Here is a 17,989-nt window from a genome sequence, read left to right as displayed (position 1 = left end):
CAGCAAAGGTAGTTAAGTGCTGCTAACTGTCACTGTTAAACCTAAGGCATAGACAGCCAGGGAAATGAACCCATGGAGTTGAAAAGAGATGGAGGAAGGCAGGAAAACTGATTTTTTTTAAAAAAGAGATTACTTGGGAGAGAGAGATCCAAGATGGCTGACCACTAGTAGCTCGGGATTGTAGCTCCCAGTGAAAGTGCAGAGAACGAGAGGATGCCACACTTTCAGACGAATTTTTGTTGCTCACAGACCAGGAGATTCCCAGCGGAGGAGCCCCACGGGTCGCCAGGGCGACTCTTGTGACCGGCATGGCAGTTTTGCTGGCACCTCAGCGCGGCACTTCTTGGTGCGGAGTGAGCGGGACTGGATCCCCTTTGGCCGATTCCTGGGCAGCAAAGCACCATCAATCTTAACACTGCTGTTTTGGCCGGTGCAGTGGATTGCTCAGATTTCAGCACTGGGAATCAACAAGTTGGACGTCCACTCAGAAACCTAATTTGAAAGTTGGAAATCACAAAGACGACAGGTGGATAAATTTACAATGATGGGAAGAAACCAGCATAAAAAGGCTGAGAATACCCAGAATCAGAATGCCTCTCCCTCTACAGGGGATCACAGTTCCTCATCAGCAACGGAACAAGCCCTGATGGAGAATGAGTGCGTTCCATTAACAGAAGTAGGCTTCAGAAGGTGGATGATAAGAAACTTCTGTGAATTAAAAGAACTTGTTCTAACCCAATGCAAAGAAACTAAGAACTTTGAAAAAAGGTTTGACAAAATGCTAATGAGAATAGACAATTTGGAGAGGAATATAGGTGAATTAATGGAGCTGAAAAACACAACACGAGAACTTCGCAAAGTATGCACAAGTTTTAACAGTCGAATTGATCAAGCAGAAGAAAGGATATCAGAGTTCGAAGACCAACCTAACGAAATAAAATGAGAAGTCAAGATTAGAGAAAAAAGGATAAAAAAGAATGAGCTAAGTATCCAAGAAATATGGGACTATGTGAAAAGACCTAATTTACGTTTGATAGGTGTACCTGAATGTGACGAAGAGAATGAATCCAAGTTGGAAAATACTCTTCAGGAGATTATTCAGGAAAACTTTCCCAACCTAGTAAGACAGGACAATCTTCAACTCCAGGTAATACAGAGAACACCACAAAGATATTCCTCAAGAAGACCAACCCCAAGGCATATAATCGTCAGATTCATTAGGGTTGAAATGAAGGAGAAAATACTAAGAGCAGCCAGAGAGAAAGGTCAGGTTACCCACAAAGGGAAGCCTATCAGACTTATAGCAGATCTCTCAGCAGGAACCCTACAAGCCAGAAAAGAGTGGGGGGCCAATATTCAACATCCTTAAAGAAAAGAACTTTCAACCCGAATTTCATATCCAGCCAAACTGAGCTTCAAAAGCAAAGGAAAAATAAAATCTTTTGCAAACAAGCAAGTACTTAGAGATTTCATCATCACCAGGCCTGCTTTGCAGAAGCTTCTGAAAGAAGCACTATACATATAAAGGAGCAACCAGTATCAGCCTTTCAAAAAATATATCCAGCTAGCATCAAATGGCAGTATTAAACTCATATATATTATTAACTGGATAAAAAGCCAAAACCCATCGGTACGCTGTATCCAGACCCATCTCACATGTAACGATACACAAAGACTCAAAACAAAGGGACAGAGTAAGATTTACCAACCAAATGGAGAGCAAACATAAATAAATAAAAAGCAGGAGTTGCAATTCTCACCTCTGATAAAATAGACTTTAAAGCAACAAAGATCAAAAGAGGCAAAGAAGGACATTACATAATGGTAAAAGGATCAATGCAACAAGAAGAGCTAACGATCCTATATATACACGTACCCAATACAGGAGCACCCAGATACATAAGACAAGTTCTTAATGACTTATAAAGAGACTTAGTCTCCCACACAATAATAATGAGAGACTGTAACATCACATTGTCAATATTAGACTGATCAACGAGATAGAAAATTAACAAGGATATCCAGGACTTGAACTCAGACCCGGAACAAATAAACTTAATAAACATTTATAGAACTCTCCACTTCAAATACACAAAACATACATTCTTATCAGTACCATATCACACCTATTCCAAAAGTGACTACATTATTGGAAGTAAATCACTCCTCAGTAATTGCATAGCATTTCATGGGTTTAAATGAAATATTGGTTGGCTGCTTGTTTGTTATTTTCTTCCCTTATTCCTTCCTGTCTCCATTGTTAAGCATAATTATTGGCATAAAAGAGGTTTTCAATTCCCATTTTTAGACTGCATTCTAGCCTGGGCAATAAAGCAATACTCCCGTTCTCTCTCCCTCTTTCTCTTCCTTTTTCTTCCTCCTCTTCTTTTTTTTCCTCTTTTTTTCTTCCTTTTTTTCTTCCAAAAAAAAAAAAAAACCATGCAACTGATGCCATACTTATGGTGAAAAACTGAGCCAGTCTTTCTCTTAGAGCAAGAAAAAGACATTTTTGCTCTCACCACTTTTATTCTGCAATGTACTGGAGATTTTAGACATTTCAATAAACCAAGAGGAAAAAATATTCAAATTAGGAACAAGGAACTAAAACCATCTTAATCTCAGATGACATGATTGTCTGTGCAGAAAATCCTGTAGAAACTACGGAAAAAGCTTCTAACCCTAATAAGTTAGTTGAGCAAGACTGCAGCATATAATTCTGATATAAATTTATAATATACTAGCAACAATCTGCAATTGATATTTTAAAAATACTATTTACAATAGCATAAAAATATAAAATTCTTAGAAATAAATATGATGAAAAAATGCTCAATATTTGCACACTGGGAACTATAAAATACTGCTGAAATAAAGAAAAACTAAACAAATCTAAAATTTGCCATGCCCATTGGTTGGAAGAGTCAGTATAGTTAAGATACCAATTTATAGATTTAATCAATCTATAGATTGAATGTAGTCTCAAACAAAATCCCAGCAGGGTTTCTGGAGAAATTGACAAGTTGATTCCAAAAATTTTATGGAAATGTAAATGATGTAGAATAGCTAAAACAATATTATGAAAGAAGAGCACATTTGAGGGCTGAAACTACTTAATTTAAAGACTAGTATAATGTGACAACAATCAAGACAGAATGATATTTGGCATAAAGATAGAAATATAGATATGGATAACTTATTTTTGACAAGTGTGAAGATCATTCAGTGGAGAAAGCTAAAAAAAAAGAGATTACTTGTCTAATATTGATGTAAGTTGTAAATCCGATTTAATTATTGTAAATATGGCCATTGCTAATGACTTATGGTCTCCCTAGGAGAAGTTTATAAATTTTTTTTCAAAACATTTAGATTGTAACTGATTGTTTAGATTGCTGATTAATTTTTTATGCTTTTACTGGTCAATTTCCTTTTAGTTAAATGTCAAGGCTATTTTTCCTAGTACTAATAATGTCACATAAGATGATCTTTGATAATTATGCCTAGTTAACCTTCTGAAGTGCTTAGATACCTTTATCACATTCTGTTTATTAGGGAGGTAGCTATTTAAAAATATTTTTCCTCCAGCATTGGCATCAATATTGGGCTGGTCTACTCTCACTAAGAAGAATCCTACAGTCATCTACAAATCAGTGTCCTGGGAGTTGTTTAGGAATAGGTGGTGTTAGTAGGAGGTGGATCATAATGTTTTGACACGTAAAATTTTTACTTCTTGTTTTTAGTTCATTCCTCTTCCTCACTTCAAATATGTCTATTTCACTGAGTGTAATGTCTCTCTGGTTTATTTTCTCCAGAGAGCACACCTAGACTTTTCACAAGGTTGGATAGGAGGGTTGTTGCTTGGTTGTGTGGGATATGCCAGAGAGGATTTAAGGATTATACTACCATTTTTTCTTTTTCTTTCTTGTTTTTTTTCTTTAGAGCCAGGGTCTTGCTCTGTTGCCCAGGCTGGAGTGCAGTGGTGCAATACTAGCCCACTGCAGCCTCAAACTCCTGAGCTCAAGTGATCTTCTCACCTCAGCCTCCTGATCTTCTCACCTCACCTGGGACTACAGGTGCATGCCATCGTGGCTGGCTAATTTTTAAATTTTGTATAGAGACAGCGTCTTGCTTTGTTGCCTGTGCTGGTCTCGAACTTTTGTCCTCAAGCAGTCCCCAACTCCTTGGTCTACCAAAGTGCTGGGATTACCAGGCTTGAGCCACCACACCCAGCCTCATACTGCTTCTTATATTGAATTCGATACCTTCCTACACTATGACTTTCAGAACTACCTGGAATCTCTAATTCCTGTACCTTTTGGGGGTTCTCTTGAACAAACTGGTTTTTATAGATGTTCCTCTCCACCTTATACATAAGCTTTATTTTCACCTTTTTTCATTCTGCTAAGCATGTTATCACTCATCCATTTGGTTTTCAGGCTTCCAGAACTTAGTTTCTATCATCTCTTCTGATTTCTATATCTCTGTGATTTTATGTCTTATTTATCCTTTACAGTCATTTTAGAAAGTTTTTAGGACTGTAGGAGACAAATGAACACTTTTAATTTAGAAGTCCTAAGTTATCTATTGTCCTAACACCTTTTAAGCCTTTCTAGTTACCATTCCTGAATATACCAAGACCACATTTACTTGAATTTGTTATAAAATTCATTTATCTTGGATTTTAACTTGTTTCTACCAAAGGGGAAACAGTTTGGAGTTGTGTTGTGTCCGGTCAAGTTAATTGCCTACTAAAACAGTCAATAATCTTTGCAGGAATATTGCAGAATCCAAAGTTTCTACAACATATTTATAAGGCCAGAATATAATCCAAAGTTACTAGATGTACTCAGGAGAAAAGGCAGTTATTGGAGACTGACCCTGAGATGATCCAGATGTTGAACTTAGTTTGCAAGTATTTTAAAGCACTATTTATAACTGTGCTAAGTAAGTAAAAGAATATATGGGTATAGGCCAGGCGCGGTAGCTCACTCCTGTAATCCCAGCACTTTGGGAGGCCAAGGTGCGCAGATAATGAGGTCAGGAGATTGAGACCATCCTGGCTAACACAGTGAAACCCCATCTCTACTGAAAATACAAAAAATTAGCTGAGCATGGTGTCACACTCCTGTAGTCCCAGATAGGAGGCTGAGGCAGGAGAATCGCTTGAACCCGAAAAGCAGAGGTTGCAGTGAGCCGAAATTGCACCACTGCACTCCAGCCTGGGCAACAGAAAAAACCCCAAAACATGGATATAATGAACAAAAAATAGGAACTCTCGAAGAATGGAAAGTAGAAAATAGAATTCTAGAATTGAAAAATATATGAAATAACATATTTGTTGAGTGGGGTTAGTAGCAGATTGGAGGTAACATAGAAAAGACTTAATAAACTTGCAGATAGATGACTAGAAATTGTCAAATCTGAAGAACAGAGAGGAAAATAATCAGAAATAAAATGAACAGGGACTCAGGGGCCTATCAGACAAAATAAAAATGTTTAATAAATGTGTCATTGAAATTCTATTTGAAAACATAGTAGCCATATATTTTACAAATTTGGTGAGAGACATAAATTGTACTTTCAGAGGCTTGGCAAATCTAAACATAATCAATAGAAAGAAAATAATATCTAGGTACATCATATTTAAACAGCTAAAAGCTAACAATAAGGAGACAATCTTGAAAGCTGCCAGAGAAAACACACTAGGAAATAATAAAAACGACTGCTGAAGAAAAAATAACATCATCAACCCTAAATTCTAAATCCGTAAAGAGACAGAATTCCTTAAGGATGAAGATGAAATAAAGACTTTTTCAGATAAACCAAAACTGGAATTTTATTACCAGTAGACCTGCAACGTAAGAGATGCTAAAAGAAGTTCATCAGGTTGAAAAGTAGTGATACCAGATAGAAGTTCAGATATTGGCTGGGTGTGGTGGCTCATGCCTGTAATCCCAGCACTTAGGGAGGCTGAGACGAGCAGATCATGAGGTCAGGATATCGAGACCATCCTGGCCAACATGGTGAAACCCCATCTTTCCTAAAATACAAAAAATTTAGCCAGGTGTGGTGGCACGCACCTGTAGTCTCAGCCACTCAGGAGGCTGAGGCAGGGGAATCACTTGACCCCGAGAGGCGGAGAGTGCCATGAGCTGAGATCCTGCCACTGCACTACAGCCTGGGAGACAGAGCAAGATTCCATCTCAAAAATAAATAAATGAAAAAGAAGTTCAGATGTTTAGGAGGTGGTAAATATGTGACTAAGAGAAAATACTACTTTTCGTCCTATTCATTTTATAAAAATACATGACTATTTAAAGCAAAAGTTTTAACATTGTATTGTGGAGTTAAAGGATAGGAATTAGCAGTAAATGGTTCTTAGGTAGGAAAGCATAAAATATTAACTCTTAAATAAGCAGGCAAAAGTTGAGGATATATACTACAATTCCTAGAACAATCACGTAAAAAATAATTTAAAGAGGAAGGCCAAAAAGCCAACTGATGAAATAAAATGAAATTCTAAAAAAGTTTGGTTAACTCAAAAGAATTCGGGAAAAGAGAAGCAGAGACGTAAACAGAAAACTTGGGGTTGGGAGGGAGATTAGTAAAATCTCCCACACTAATAATTTAGTGTAAATGAATCAAACACTCTAACACATAGGTAAGATAGAGATTATGTGTGCACCCATGTGTAAATATATGTATTATCAAGACCTGACTACATGATGTCTATAAGAGATATACTTCAAAAACACAAATAGGTTAAAAGTAAATGTTTGGAAAAAGTATACTATCCAACGAGTAAGTTTTATTGTTGATTGGATTATATTAATATCTGTTAAAAAGGATTATGAGACAAAGAGTCTTACCAGAGATAAAGACATTTTATAATGATAAAAAGGGTCTTTTCATTAGGAAAACTGTTTATGCCGGTGATAACAAAGATTCAAAAGGCGTGAAGCTAACAAGGCTTGAAGCTAACACTGATTGAATTGAGCGGTAGGATTAAAATCCTCAACCACAGTTGCGTATTTTAACACCTTTCCTCAACAGTAGACAGGAAGTAATTACAATAATGTGCAGTTTCTTTACTGAACACAAGATGGCAAAGTAGTCACAGTATGTAACAATCAACCCGCGCATTTGAATACAGTGAAATACACCATAATTTTATCATGTGAATACATCTTTTCCCCTCATTTATTTTATAGACAGGAAATGAACAGTGCTGAATAATTGCAAGAATGCTGTAGTATACTGGCATAATATTTGGCACATGCATGATAGTCATTAAATGAATTTTTGTTGAATGAATATAATATGGACTTTGGAGTTAAATATTTGTTTGAATTTCAAAAGCCAAAATTATTTTTTGATCTTATTACAGAAGTACCACTTTTACTTAAAACAGTGGTTCTCAAACTTTTTGGTCTTAAAATATCTTTATTCTTTTAAAAATTATTGAGGACTCCAAAGGGCTTTTTTTTATGACATATCGGTATTTATCTTTCAAAAATTAGGAAATATAAAGAATATTTTTAAATAATTTTACAAATAATGAACCCACTATATGTTATCATAAATAGTACCTGTGTTTATGAAAAATATTTATTTCCCAAAATAAAAAATAGAAAAGTGGCATTGTTTTACATTCTGGCAAATATCTTTAATGTGTGGCTTAATAGAAGACAGCTATATTCTCGTGGCACCTTTGATATTCTATCTTATATCACATGTCATGTAGTAGTTTGTAAACTCTACACTTGTGAAAGAACTAGAATAGGAAAAGACAGATGATGTCTTATTACTATGAAGAATTTTTGACCTTGAGCCACCAAAAGGGTCTTAGGCTCCCTCAAGAGTCCCTAGACCATATTTTGAGTCTCTCTGACTTACAGAAGTTAACAAAGAAGAAATGAAAAATTATTAGTTAGTGGATGTCTGGCCTGAACCATGGTGATAGAGTTCACTGCTTATTGGTGAGCCATTATAGTTCACATGTATGGTTACCTAACCTGAAAATTTGTGGGAATTTCATCTGGAAGATAGATTAGTAGGTATAAAATATCACTTTAATCTTACATTGTGCTGCCTTTAACCAAACCCTGTTATATAGAGCTAGGTGTGAGATTAAGTTGGAGCATGCTGTAATCCAGTTCTGAATTCAGTCTTCTGAGCTATTTGTGACATGATTCAGGTTCTATAGATGGCTTTTCCTCTCTGTGGAGAGTCAGAATAGTGACTTAAAAAGAGTTCTCTGAAATTGGAACCTCTGTCTATTGCTGGTAAGAATGGAAAGCCGTCTGGCAGTGCCTCAAAAGGTTAAATATAGAATACTCTCTGACCCACCAAATTTACTTTTAGGTATATATACTCAAATATACTCAAGAGAAATGAAAACATAAGACAAAAACTTGTACATGAATGTTAATATCATTATTCATGATGGCCAAAAACTGTGCCTTAGTTCATTTTTTAAAATTTTTATTTATTTATTTTTTTTACTGCTTATAACAGAATACCTGGAACTGGGTAATTTATAAAGACAAGGAGTTTATTTCTTACAGCTATAGAGGCTCAGAAGTCCAAGGTCAACAGGCTGCATCTTGTGAGAGCCTTCTTGCTGGTGGGGACTCTCTGTAGAGTCCTGATGCAGTGTAGGGCATCCCATGGTGAGGGGACTGAGCATGCAAGCTCAGGTCTCTCTTCCTCTTTTCATAAAGCCACCACTCCCACTTTCATGAACCCACTAATCCATTAATTCATGAATCTGCCCTCATGACCCAATCACTTCTTAAAGGCCCTACCATTCAGTACTGCCACATTGGGGATTAAATTTCCACATGAATTTTAGAAGGGACAAATATTTAAACAGTAGCAAAGTGGAACCAGCCCAAATGCTCATCCACTGATAAATAGATAAATAAAATGTGGTATATCCATAGAAGAAATGTTATCCATCCATAAAAACAGAAAATACTAATACATGCAACATCATGGATGAACCCTGAAGACACTATCCTATTTGAAAGAAGTCAGTCACAAAGACCACGTATCGTATGATCCCATTTATATGAAATGTCCAGAATATGCAAATCTATAGAGACAGAAGGTAGACTATTGGCTACCCAGGGGTAGGGAAGATGAGAGTTATGCCACATGAGGAATGTTTCTGTGTACTGTTAAATTGTAATATCTGTTATGTGGTTAGTATTCCCTTTATAAGGACTCATAATTCTTCACAATATCGAGAGTTACTCCCTTTTAAAGAACTAATGAGCTAAAAAGTCTTCTTTTTCTGTTTTAATTTTAGTAATTTTTAAAATTAGATAATGAGACCACTGTTATTAGTGTCTCATTTGGCCTTCGCTGCTGGAAAGTTCAGGACTATATTAAATGCTCATAGTAAGGCTGTTAGTGAGCTTAGACAGTTGGTATACTTTCTTTTCTTCTACACATTTTGTTTTAGGTTTTTAAAGTTTTCACACACAAACTTTCATGAACTGAAATTTAAATATTTTATTATAGGATGCCCACAGTCTTTATCAGAGGCAATTGGGGTTAAATTAAAAACAAATAAATATAAAAGACACAAATGAAATACTATAGGCAGTGTTTTTCAAAAGAGAAAGAGTTCTTTCTGCATAAAAAGGCAATATTAATTTTTAGGTATAAAAGTGATATTGATCCTTGAACTAAGCTTTTAAAAGAAGTAGTGAGTTACTAGGTACTGGATCTGTTCAAACAGATGCTGGATGATGCTCTATCTGTAAGATTTTGTAGAGATAAAGCCTGTACTGGATGAGAGACGAGGCTAAAAATTGCCCTTAAAGTTCTCCTAGTCTTTAAGGCTGTTATTCTGTGATTTTGAAGTTTATATTTCTAACAATACAAAGTATTCACTGGTAATTTTTAAATGGGTAATTTTTATTCTGAGAACTTGTTTAAGAGCTCAGAATTGCAGATACAACACAAAAGAGGTAATTTAGTATGAAAAGATATTAAGAACAGGTACTACCTGTACATTGCCTGGTGAAACTCAGTGTAAGTAACCAAAACAGCATGGTACTGGTGCCAAAACAGATATATAGACCAATGGAAGAGAACAGAGGCCTCAGAAATAATACCACACATCTACAACCATCTGATCTTTGACGAACTGACAAAAACAAGAAATGAGGAAAGGATTCCCTATTTAATAAATGGTGTTGGGGAAACTGGCTAGCCATATGCAGAAAACTGAAACTGAAACCCTTCCTTACACCTTATACAAAAATTAACCCAAGATGGATTAAAGACCTAAATTTAAGACCTAAAATCGTAAAAACCCTAGAAGAAAACCTAGGCAATACCATTCATGACATAGGCATTGGCAAAGACTTCATGACTAAAACACCGAAAGCATTGGCAACAAAAGCCAAAATAGACAAATGGGATCTAATTTAACCGAAGAGCCTCTGCACAGCAAAAGAAACTGCTATCAGAGTGAACAGGCAACCTACAGAATGGAAGAAAATTTCTGCAATCTATCCATCTGACAAAGGGTTAATATCCAGAATCTACAAGGAACTTAAATTTATAATGAAAAACCACCCCATCAAAAAGTGGGCAAAGGATATGAACAGACACTTCTCAAAAGAAGACATTTATGTGGCCAAGAAACATGAAAAAAAGCTCATCATCACTGATTATTAGAGAAATGTACTCAAAACCACAGTATAATACCATCTCACACCAGTTAGAATGGCGATCATTAAAAAGTCAGGAGACAACAGATGCTGGAGAGGATGTGGAAAAATAGGAACGCTTTTACACTGTTCCTGGGTATGTAAATTAGTTCAACCATTGTGGAAGACAGAGTGGTGATTCCTCAGGGATCAGAACTAGAAATACCATTTGATCCAGCAGTCCCTTTACTGGGTATATACCCAAAGGATTATAAATCATTCTACTATAAAGACACATGCCCACATATGTTTATTGCAACTCTATTCACAATAGCAAAGACTTGGAACCAACCCAAATGCCCATCAATGATAAAGACTGGGTAAAGAAAATGTGGCACATATACACCGTGGAATACTATGCAGCCATAAAAAATGATGAGTTCATGTCCTTGGCAGGGACATGGATGAAGCTGGATACCATCATTCTCAGCAAACTAACACAGGAACAGAAAACCAACCACCACACATTCTCACTCATAAGTGTGAGTTGAACAGTGAGAACACATGGATACACAGAGGGGATAGGGCCTGTTGGTTGGTCGGAGGCTATGGGAGGGATAGCTACATTAGGAGAAATACCTAATGTAGATGACGGGTTGATGGATGCAGCAAACCACCATGACATGTATATGCCTATGTAACAAATCTGCATGTTCTACACATGTATCCCAGAACTTAAAGTATAATTTTTTTTTAGAAGAGTGAAACTCAATGTAGTTGTTGTTCTGAATATATGCCTTAAATTGTGCTGTCTGTCTGCTATGATAAATTAGCTATACAATGTAACACTCATATTACTAGGGCATTTAAAAATGATTTATTTAAACATTGAATTATACCTTCCTAATAGAAGTGGTGTATTTTAGTTTTAATAATTGGCTCTTCTGAACAGTTCTCAGTCCTTTTTTTGTGCCTGCTCCTGGTTAGAGTTTAAAAAACAAAACACAGACAAAAAAAAAGTATCAGCATAAAGGAGGGGATGGGTAGATGGGTGGGGGGGTGGGAGGATGGATGAATGGATGGATGGATGGATAGATAGGTATTCTCCCTAAATTCCCCTTTGCCACTGAAGATCATCCATGTAAATGATCTAAAAATACCAGTTGGATTGTGACGAGGAGTCTTTGGTTACAGTCCAGTCTTGCTCCGTGTAGGATTGGTGTTTCATGAATCTGTTTCAGCCCATTTTTGCTCTTAATGTTATTAGGATTTAGGTTTTGCAGAATTCACTAATAACCTGGTATCAATTTGAGATTATGTCTGTTGGCCCATAATTATTATTTATTTATATTTAATGAGTAATTGAATGCCCAGATCTGCCAGACGTGAGCAACTAGAGATGTGGGAATAAGTTAATAAAATTGTACCACTGGAAAAATCGGCAGTTACAAAATTAGTTTCTAAAACCCAGGTGGAACTCATAGGAGGCTAGAACCTTGCACAAGAGAGATTTAATTTCTAAAAGCCATATATGGTACAAATAGAGTACAGACATACCTTGTTTTATTATGCTTCACTTTATTGTATCTTGCAAGTAATGGATTTTTTACCAGTTGAAGATTTGTGGCAACCCTGTGTCTAACAAGTTTTTGGCACGATTTTCCCAAGAGCATGTGCTCACTTCATGTTTCTATGTCATACTTTGATAGTTCTTGCAGACTTTTTCATTATTATTGTATCTGTTATGGTGATCTGTGATCAGTGATCTTGATATTACTATTGTAATAGTTTTGGAGTGCCACAAACCGAGCCCATAAGAGGTGGTAAACTGAATGGACAAATGTGTATGTTCTCACTAGTTCCCCAACTGACAATTCCTGTCTGTCCCTCTCCTTGGGCCACTGTATTCCCTAAGACCCAACAATATTGAAATTAGGACAATTAATATCCCTACATTGGCCTCTGAGTGTTCAAGTAAAGGAAGTGTTGCATATTTCTCACTTCAAATAAAAAACTAGGAAAGATTAAACTTAGTGAGGAAGGCATGTTGAAAGCTAAAAATGGCTGAAAGTTATGCCACTAGTGCCACACAGTTAGTTAAGCTGTGAATGCAAAGGAAAAGTTTTTGAAGGAAGTTAAAAGTTCTATCCCAGTAAGCATATGAATGATAAGAAAGCAAAACAGCCTTATTGGTGATATGGGAAAAGCTTTTATGGTCTGGATAGATTAAACCAGCCACAATATTCTCTTAAGGCAAAACCTGATCCAGAGCAAAATGCTAACTGTCTTCAATTCTAGGAAAGCTGAGAGAGATGAGGAAGCTGCAGAAGAAAAGTTAAAAGCTAGCAAAGGTTGGTTGGTGAGGTTTAAGGAAAGAAGCCATCTTCATAACATAAAAGTGCAAAGTGAAGCATCAAGTGCTGATGTAGAAGCTGCAAGTTATCCAGAAGGTCTGCTAAGATTGGTGACGTAGGTGAATACACAAAACAACACATTTTCCATATAGATTAAATTGTCTTCTATTGGCTGAAGATGCCACATAGGAATTTCACAACTAGAGAGGCGATGCCTGGCTTCAAAGCTTCAAAGGACAGTCTGACTCTCTTGTTAAGGCCTAATGCAGCTGGTGACTTGAAGTCATGTCTGTTTACTGTTCCAAGAATCCTAGGGCCCTTAAGAATTATATAAATCTACCCTGCCTGTGCTTTATAAATTGGACAACAAAGCTTGGATGATAGCACATCAGTGTTTATAGCATGGTTTACTGAATATATATTAAGTTCAATGTTGAGACCTACTGCTCATTAAACAAGATTCTTTTCAAATTACTACTGCTCATTGACATTGCCACTGGGTCACCCAAGAGGTCTGATAGCAATGTTCATCATGCCTTCTCTATTAAGCTGTTCTTGCATTACTGTCAATAAATACCTGAGACTAGGTAATATATAAAGAAAAGAGGTTTAATTGGCTCATGGTTGTGCAAGCTGTACAGGAAATAGCGCTGGCATCAGCTTCTTGGGAAGTCTCAGAGAACTTTAACTATGCGGAAGGCAAAGCAGGAGCAGGCACATCACATAGCAAAAGCAGAAGGAAGAAAAAGAGGAGGGATGGAGGTGCCACACACTTTTAAATGACCAGATTTGTGAGAACTATCATGGAGACAGCACCAAGCCATGACGGTTCTGCCCCCCATGATCCAAACACCTTCCAGCAGGCCCCACCTCCAGCGTTGAGGATTACATTTCAGCATGAAATTTGAGCTGGGACAAATATCCAAACTGTATCACCTTCTAACACAGTGTCCACCCTTTATCCCATCAATCAAGGTTGGAAGGCTCTGATTGCCATAGATAGTGATTCCTCTGATGGATCTAGGAAAAGTAGATTGAAAATCTTCTGGAAAAGATTCGCCATTCTAGATGCCATTAAGATTTGTGATTTATGAGAGGAGGTCAAAGTATCATCATTAATACGAGTTTGGAAGAAGGTGATTCCACCCCTCATGGATGACTTTGAAGGGTTCAAGACGTCAGTGGAGGAAGTCACTGTAGATGTGACATCAGCTAGATAACTAGAATTAGAAGAAAAGCCTGAAGATGTGACTGAAACTGCTGCATGATAAAACTTGAATGGATGAAGAGTAACTTCTTAGGGAAGAGCAAAGAGAGTGGTTTCTTGAGATGGAATCTCCTCCTGGTGGAAGATACCGTGAACATTGTTGAAATGACAACAAAGGATTTAGACTATTACATACACTTAGTTGATAAAACAGCAGCAAGGTTTGAGAGGACTGACACCAATTTTGGAAGCAGTTCTCCTGTGAGTAAAATGCTATCAAACAACATTGCATGCTACAGAGAAATATCTCATGAAAGGTTGAGTCAGTTGATATGGCAAACTTTACTGTTGACTTATTTTAAGAAATTGCCACCTTGACCTTAGGCATCCACCATGCTGATTAGTCAGCAACCATCAACATCAAGTCAAGACTCTCTACCAGCAAAATGTAACTCAAGGCTCAGATGATTATAAGCATTTTTTATCAATAAAGTATATTTAATAAAGGTATGTATATTATTGTCTTAGATATAATGTTATTGCACACTTAATAGACTACAGTGTAGTGTAAACATAATTGTTATATATTTTAGAAACGGGGCCTCACTGTTTCCCTGGCTGGAGTGCAGTAGCATGATTATGGCTCACTGCAGCCTCAAACTTCTGTGTTCAAGCAATCCACCCACTCCAGCCTCCTGAGTAGCAGGGACTACAGGCACACTCCACCATGCCTGGCTAATTTTTATTTTATTTTTTTGTAGAGACAGGATCTCACTATGTTACCCAGGCTGGTCTTGAACTCCTAGCCTCAAGCAGTCCTCCTGCCTCGGACACCCAAAGTACTGGGATTACAGGCATGAGCCACCATGCCTGTCCTAAACATAACTTTCATATGCACTGGGAAACCAAAACATTAGTATGTCTTTCTTTATTTGCTCTACTGCAGTGGTCTGGAACCAAACCTGCAGTATCTCTGAGGTACACCTGTAAAGTAAAGCATAAAGGAAAAGCATAAAGTTTGGTTTTTCACATTTGTATTTCTCTGCCACATCTGGGGTCCAAGTTTTTAGTTGTTAGAAAATGCTTTTGAAAAGAGGAAAATGGGAGCTAAGAAAAAGAGAAAGAGGAAAGAAGAAGAGCCTTGAATCAGAGGAAATGCACCTGTTCTCTTTTGGGGCTAGGTTTAAGTTTCATAATTAGCAAATTACTAACACAGCCAAGTGCTTTCTGATCTAATGCATCTTGGACTGAGACACTATTTAGCAGTGTTAATTCCTTATAGTAAGGGATAGACTTTCCTGTTTTGTTTTTTCATCTGAAAAGGATGGGATACTCTTCATGTCCACAGAGTGATCCTAGCCCCTATCAGAAAGAAAGGTAAGATTGTGACGTATAAGGATCAATGTAAAGGGCTAGCAGGTTAGCAGAGAACATATATCAAATGTTCAGGCTTTATGTGCTCATCATGGATAGCTGTTTAAGCTACCTGAAACTCACGGAATTCCATTACAGATGATCATGGGTTGTAGATTTATTGTTCTTGAGAAACTGTAGAACTCCAGTCAGGACTTGATTGCAGAGAAAGTTTGGAACTCTTGTTTGGGAGGTATCCTCTGTCTTAAAAAGCCTATTGGGAATACTTCTGATCCTAATGATTACCACTCACATTTTTGGTGTCTGTATTTTGGAGCATTAAACAATGGGAAATACCCTTCTAAATCTTACGGGACTCCAGGCATATGGGGAAGGAAAAATGAGGGAATTTAACTAATTTTGTTAGACTTATTTGCTGCTGAAAGAAAAATTCTGTGAATTTACTTCCTTTGTGCTTCACTTTAGGAAATTTTATAAAGAAATCTGGACTGGTTGGTTATTTTCTAAAATATATCTGGTAAAAAAAACTGCAGTACTTTTCTTGGGTCTGAAATCCAACCTCTTCTTTTCTTCCAAGATTATTGTATAGAGTGAACATTTTAAGTTATCTGAAGTTATTTAAATTCATGGAAGTCATCGTATAAAGAGGAAATAGTCCTGGATATTAAAAAAAAAAGAAATTGTTCTTATTGCACTTTTGCAATGTTTTTAGGGCGAGATTTGTCTAGTATTTATCTAGTTTTCAAGAATGAAAAAGAAACTTATTTCCTTGGGAGAGCTATGTATTGAGATATTTTGTATTTGTTGTTCCCTGATCCTCTTTCTTAAAAATAAAGAATAGTTGAATATATGAAATAAGTATTTAGAGAAGACAAAAAGATTAAAATCTGAATAATAATCTTTGAGAAGAGTTGGGCTTCCTTTACACAGAGCATGTCTAAGTGGTCACCATTGCTTACCCTTTGCTCAGATGATCAGAAACATGGATTAGAGCTTGATTCTTTTTTCATCAGATTCCTCCACCAGGGCAGTAGAGGATCATGGAATGGAAATGTTACGGCTGTGTAGTAGTCACTTCTTTGTTTTTCTCTGTCTCTCTCTCTTTCTCTCTCTCTCTCTCTGTCTCAGATATGTAGCAGTCACTTTGTTTCTCTCTCTCTTGCTCTGTGTGTGTGCCTGTGTGTACTTTCAAAAATTATATACACAGTATTTCATCATTTCGTGTTGGGAGGCAATTTTCTTTTGCATTTCTGCGCATCTTGTGAACAGAGGCACTGTATTTTTGGACACTCTTTTCAAGGATGTTTGCATTGCAAACCTTGAATGTTAGTGTCTCCCTCTAGAACAAAGGACAGATTTGCTTATTCTTCTGTATAATAAAGATAATGTCTCCCTCAGGAACAAGGGCAAGCATATTTATAAAAGATTCAAGTTTCCTGAGCTCAGAGTTCCTCTCCTGTAATGCAGCACATTGAGTGAGCAGATATTACCTGGCCCTCTTCACACAGCTCTCTTGGAAATTATGGTTCAGTGAACTGACACAAATGTTAATATTCTGACTACTGCTGTTGATATGATTGCTAACCTCTCCTTTGTCTCTGACCTAGGAGTCTCATGTTACCTTCCAGGACCCATGAAAGTGGCAGGTTAAGTTGTTTGCTTGCAAGTATGGTGAAATCTTAGACCCTTTACAGTTCTTGATACTTCGAAATATCAATGATTAATTAAATGGAATATACTTGGAATATATATTGGAATATATTACTGAAACTTATAGGTTTTAAAATTTTTAAGAAGTTCATTTAGGATATTATTTCTGCTCGCTTTGATATAGGTTTCGTTTATAATGTCAGCCCTTATATGGAGTATCATCCTGGTGGAGAAGATGAACTAATGAGAGCAGCAGGATCAGATGGTACTGAACTTTTTGATCAGGTAAGATGTGCTGAAAGTAACTGAAGTATTCCAGTAGAAGAGTACTCTTAGATTTACCAGTGTGACATTTGTAGAAAGAAAGAAAATAGTTGCATAAATTCCAGATGTGTTGGCTTGAATTTTGAAGTGTGGGAAGATGCTCACAGGTAGCAGTTGTTCATTTAATTTGACTTTGAGTTATTAAAATTTTAGAGATGTTTCACATCTGTGACTAGGGGTCTTAAATGTTTGCTGCCTCCTTTGTTGGTAAGTATTTATTCAGTCTTGATTAGTTTTAATCATGATTGGCTTGGTGGGGGTAGTGACAGTTGAAAAAAGGAACATTGGGATCCACTGGTAACTTGCTGAATCACTTTAAGTCACTTAGCTTCTTTTCTCTTAGTCCTTTGTCACCTAGGGATTGCTGTATATTCAGCTTACTGCTCTATACTGAATTTGCATTTATGTAGCATTCA

The 17,989-nt window shown here is 36.7% G+C and overlaps 1 protein-coding gene across 4 annotated transcripts in view; it reads left to right on the top strand.

Moving 5' to 3' along the window:
• Positions 1-17,989, top strand: part of LOC105728440 (cytochrome b5 reductase 4) — a 122,935-nt gene that overhangs the window by 19,647 nt on the left and 85,299 nt on the right. For all 4 annotated transcript variants that reach the window (XR_001110023.3, XM_064360879.1, XM_012468816.2 and 1 more), the window contains exon 3: positions 17,434-17,534. Coding sequence is in view for 3 of the 4 variants with exons in the window: in XM_064360879.1 (XP_064216949.1) it covers positions 17,434-17,534 (101 nt within the window). In the remaining variant the exon portion in view is untranslated. The remainder of the gene's footprint in view (positions 1-17,433; positions 17,535-17,989) is intronic.

The sequence above is a fragment of the Aotus nancymaae genome, unplaced genomic scaffold (genome assembly GCF_030222135.1).
Source record: "Aotus nancymaae isolate 86718 unplaced genomic scaffold, 86718_ANA_hifiasm-v0.15.2.pri h1tg000040l, whole genome shotgun sequence".
In the NCBI taxonomy this organism is placed as follows: domain Eukaryota; kingdom Metazoa; phylum Chordata; class Mammalia; order Primates; family Aotidae; genus Aotus; species Aotus nancymaae.
The sequence above is the reverse complement of the archived record's forward strand: the minus strand, read 5'-3'. Positions and strand labels throughout refer to the sequence as shown.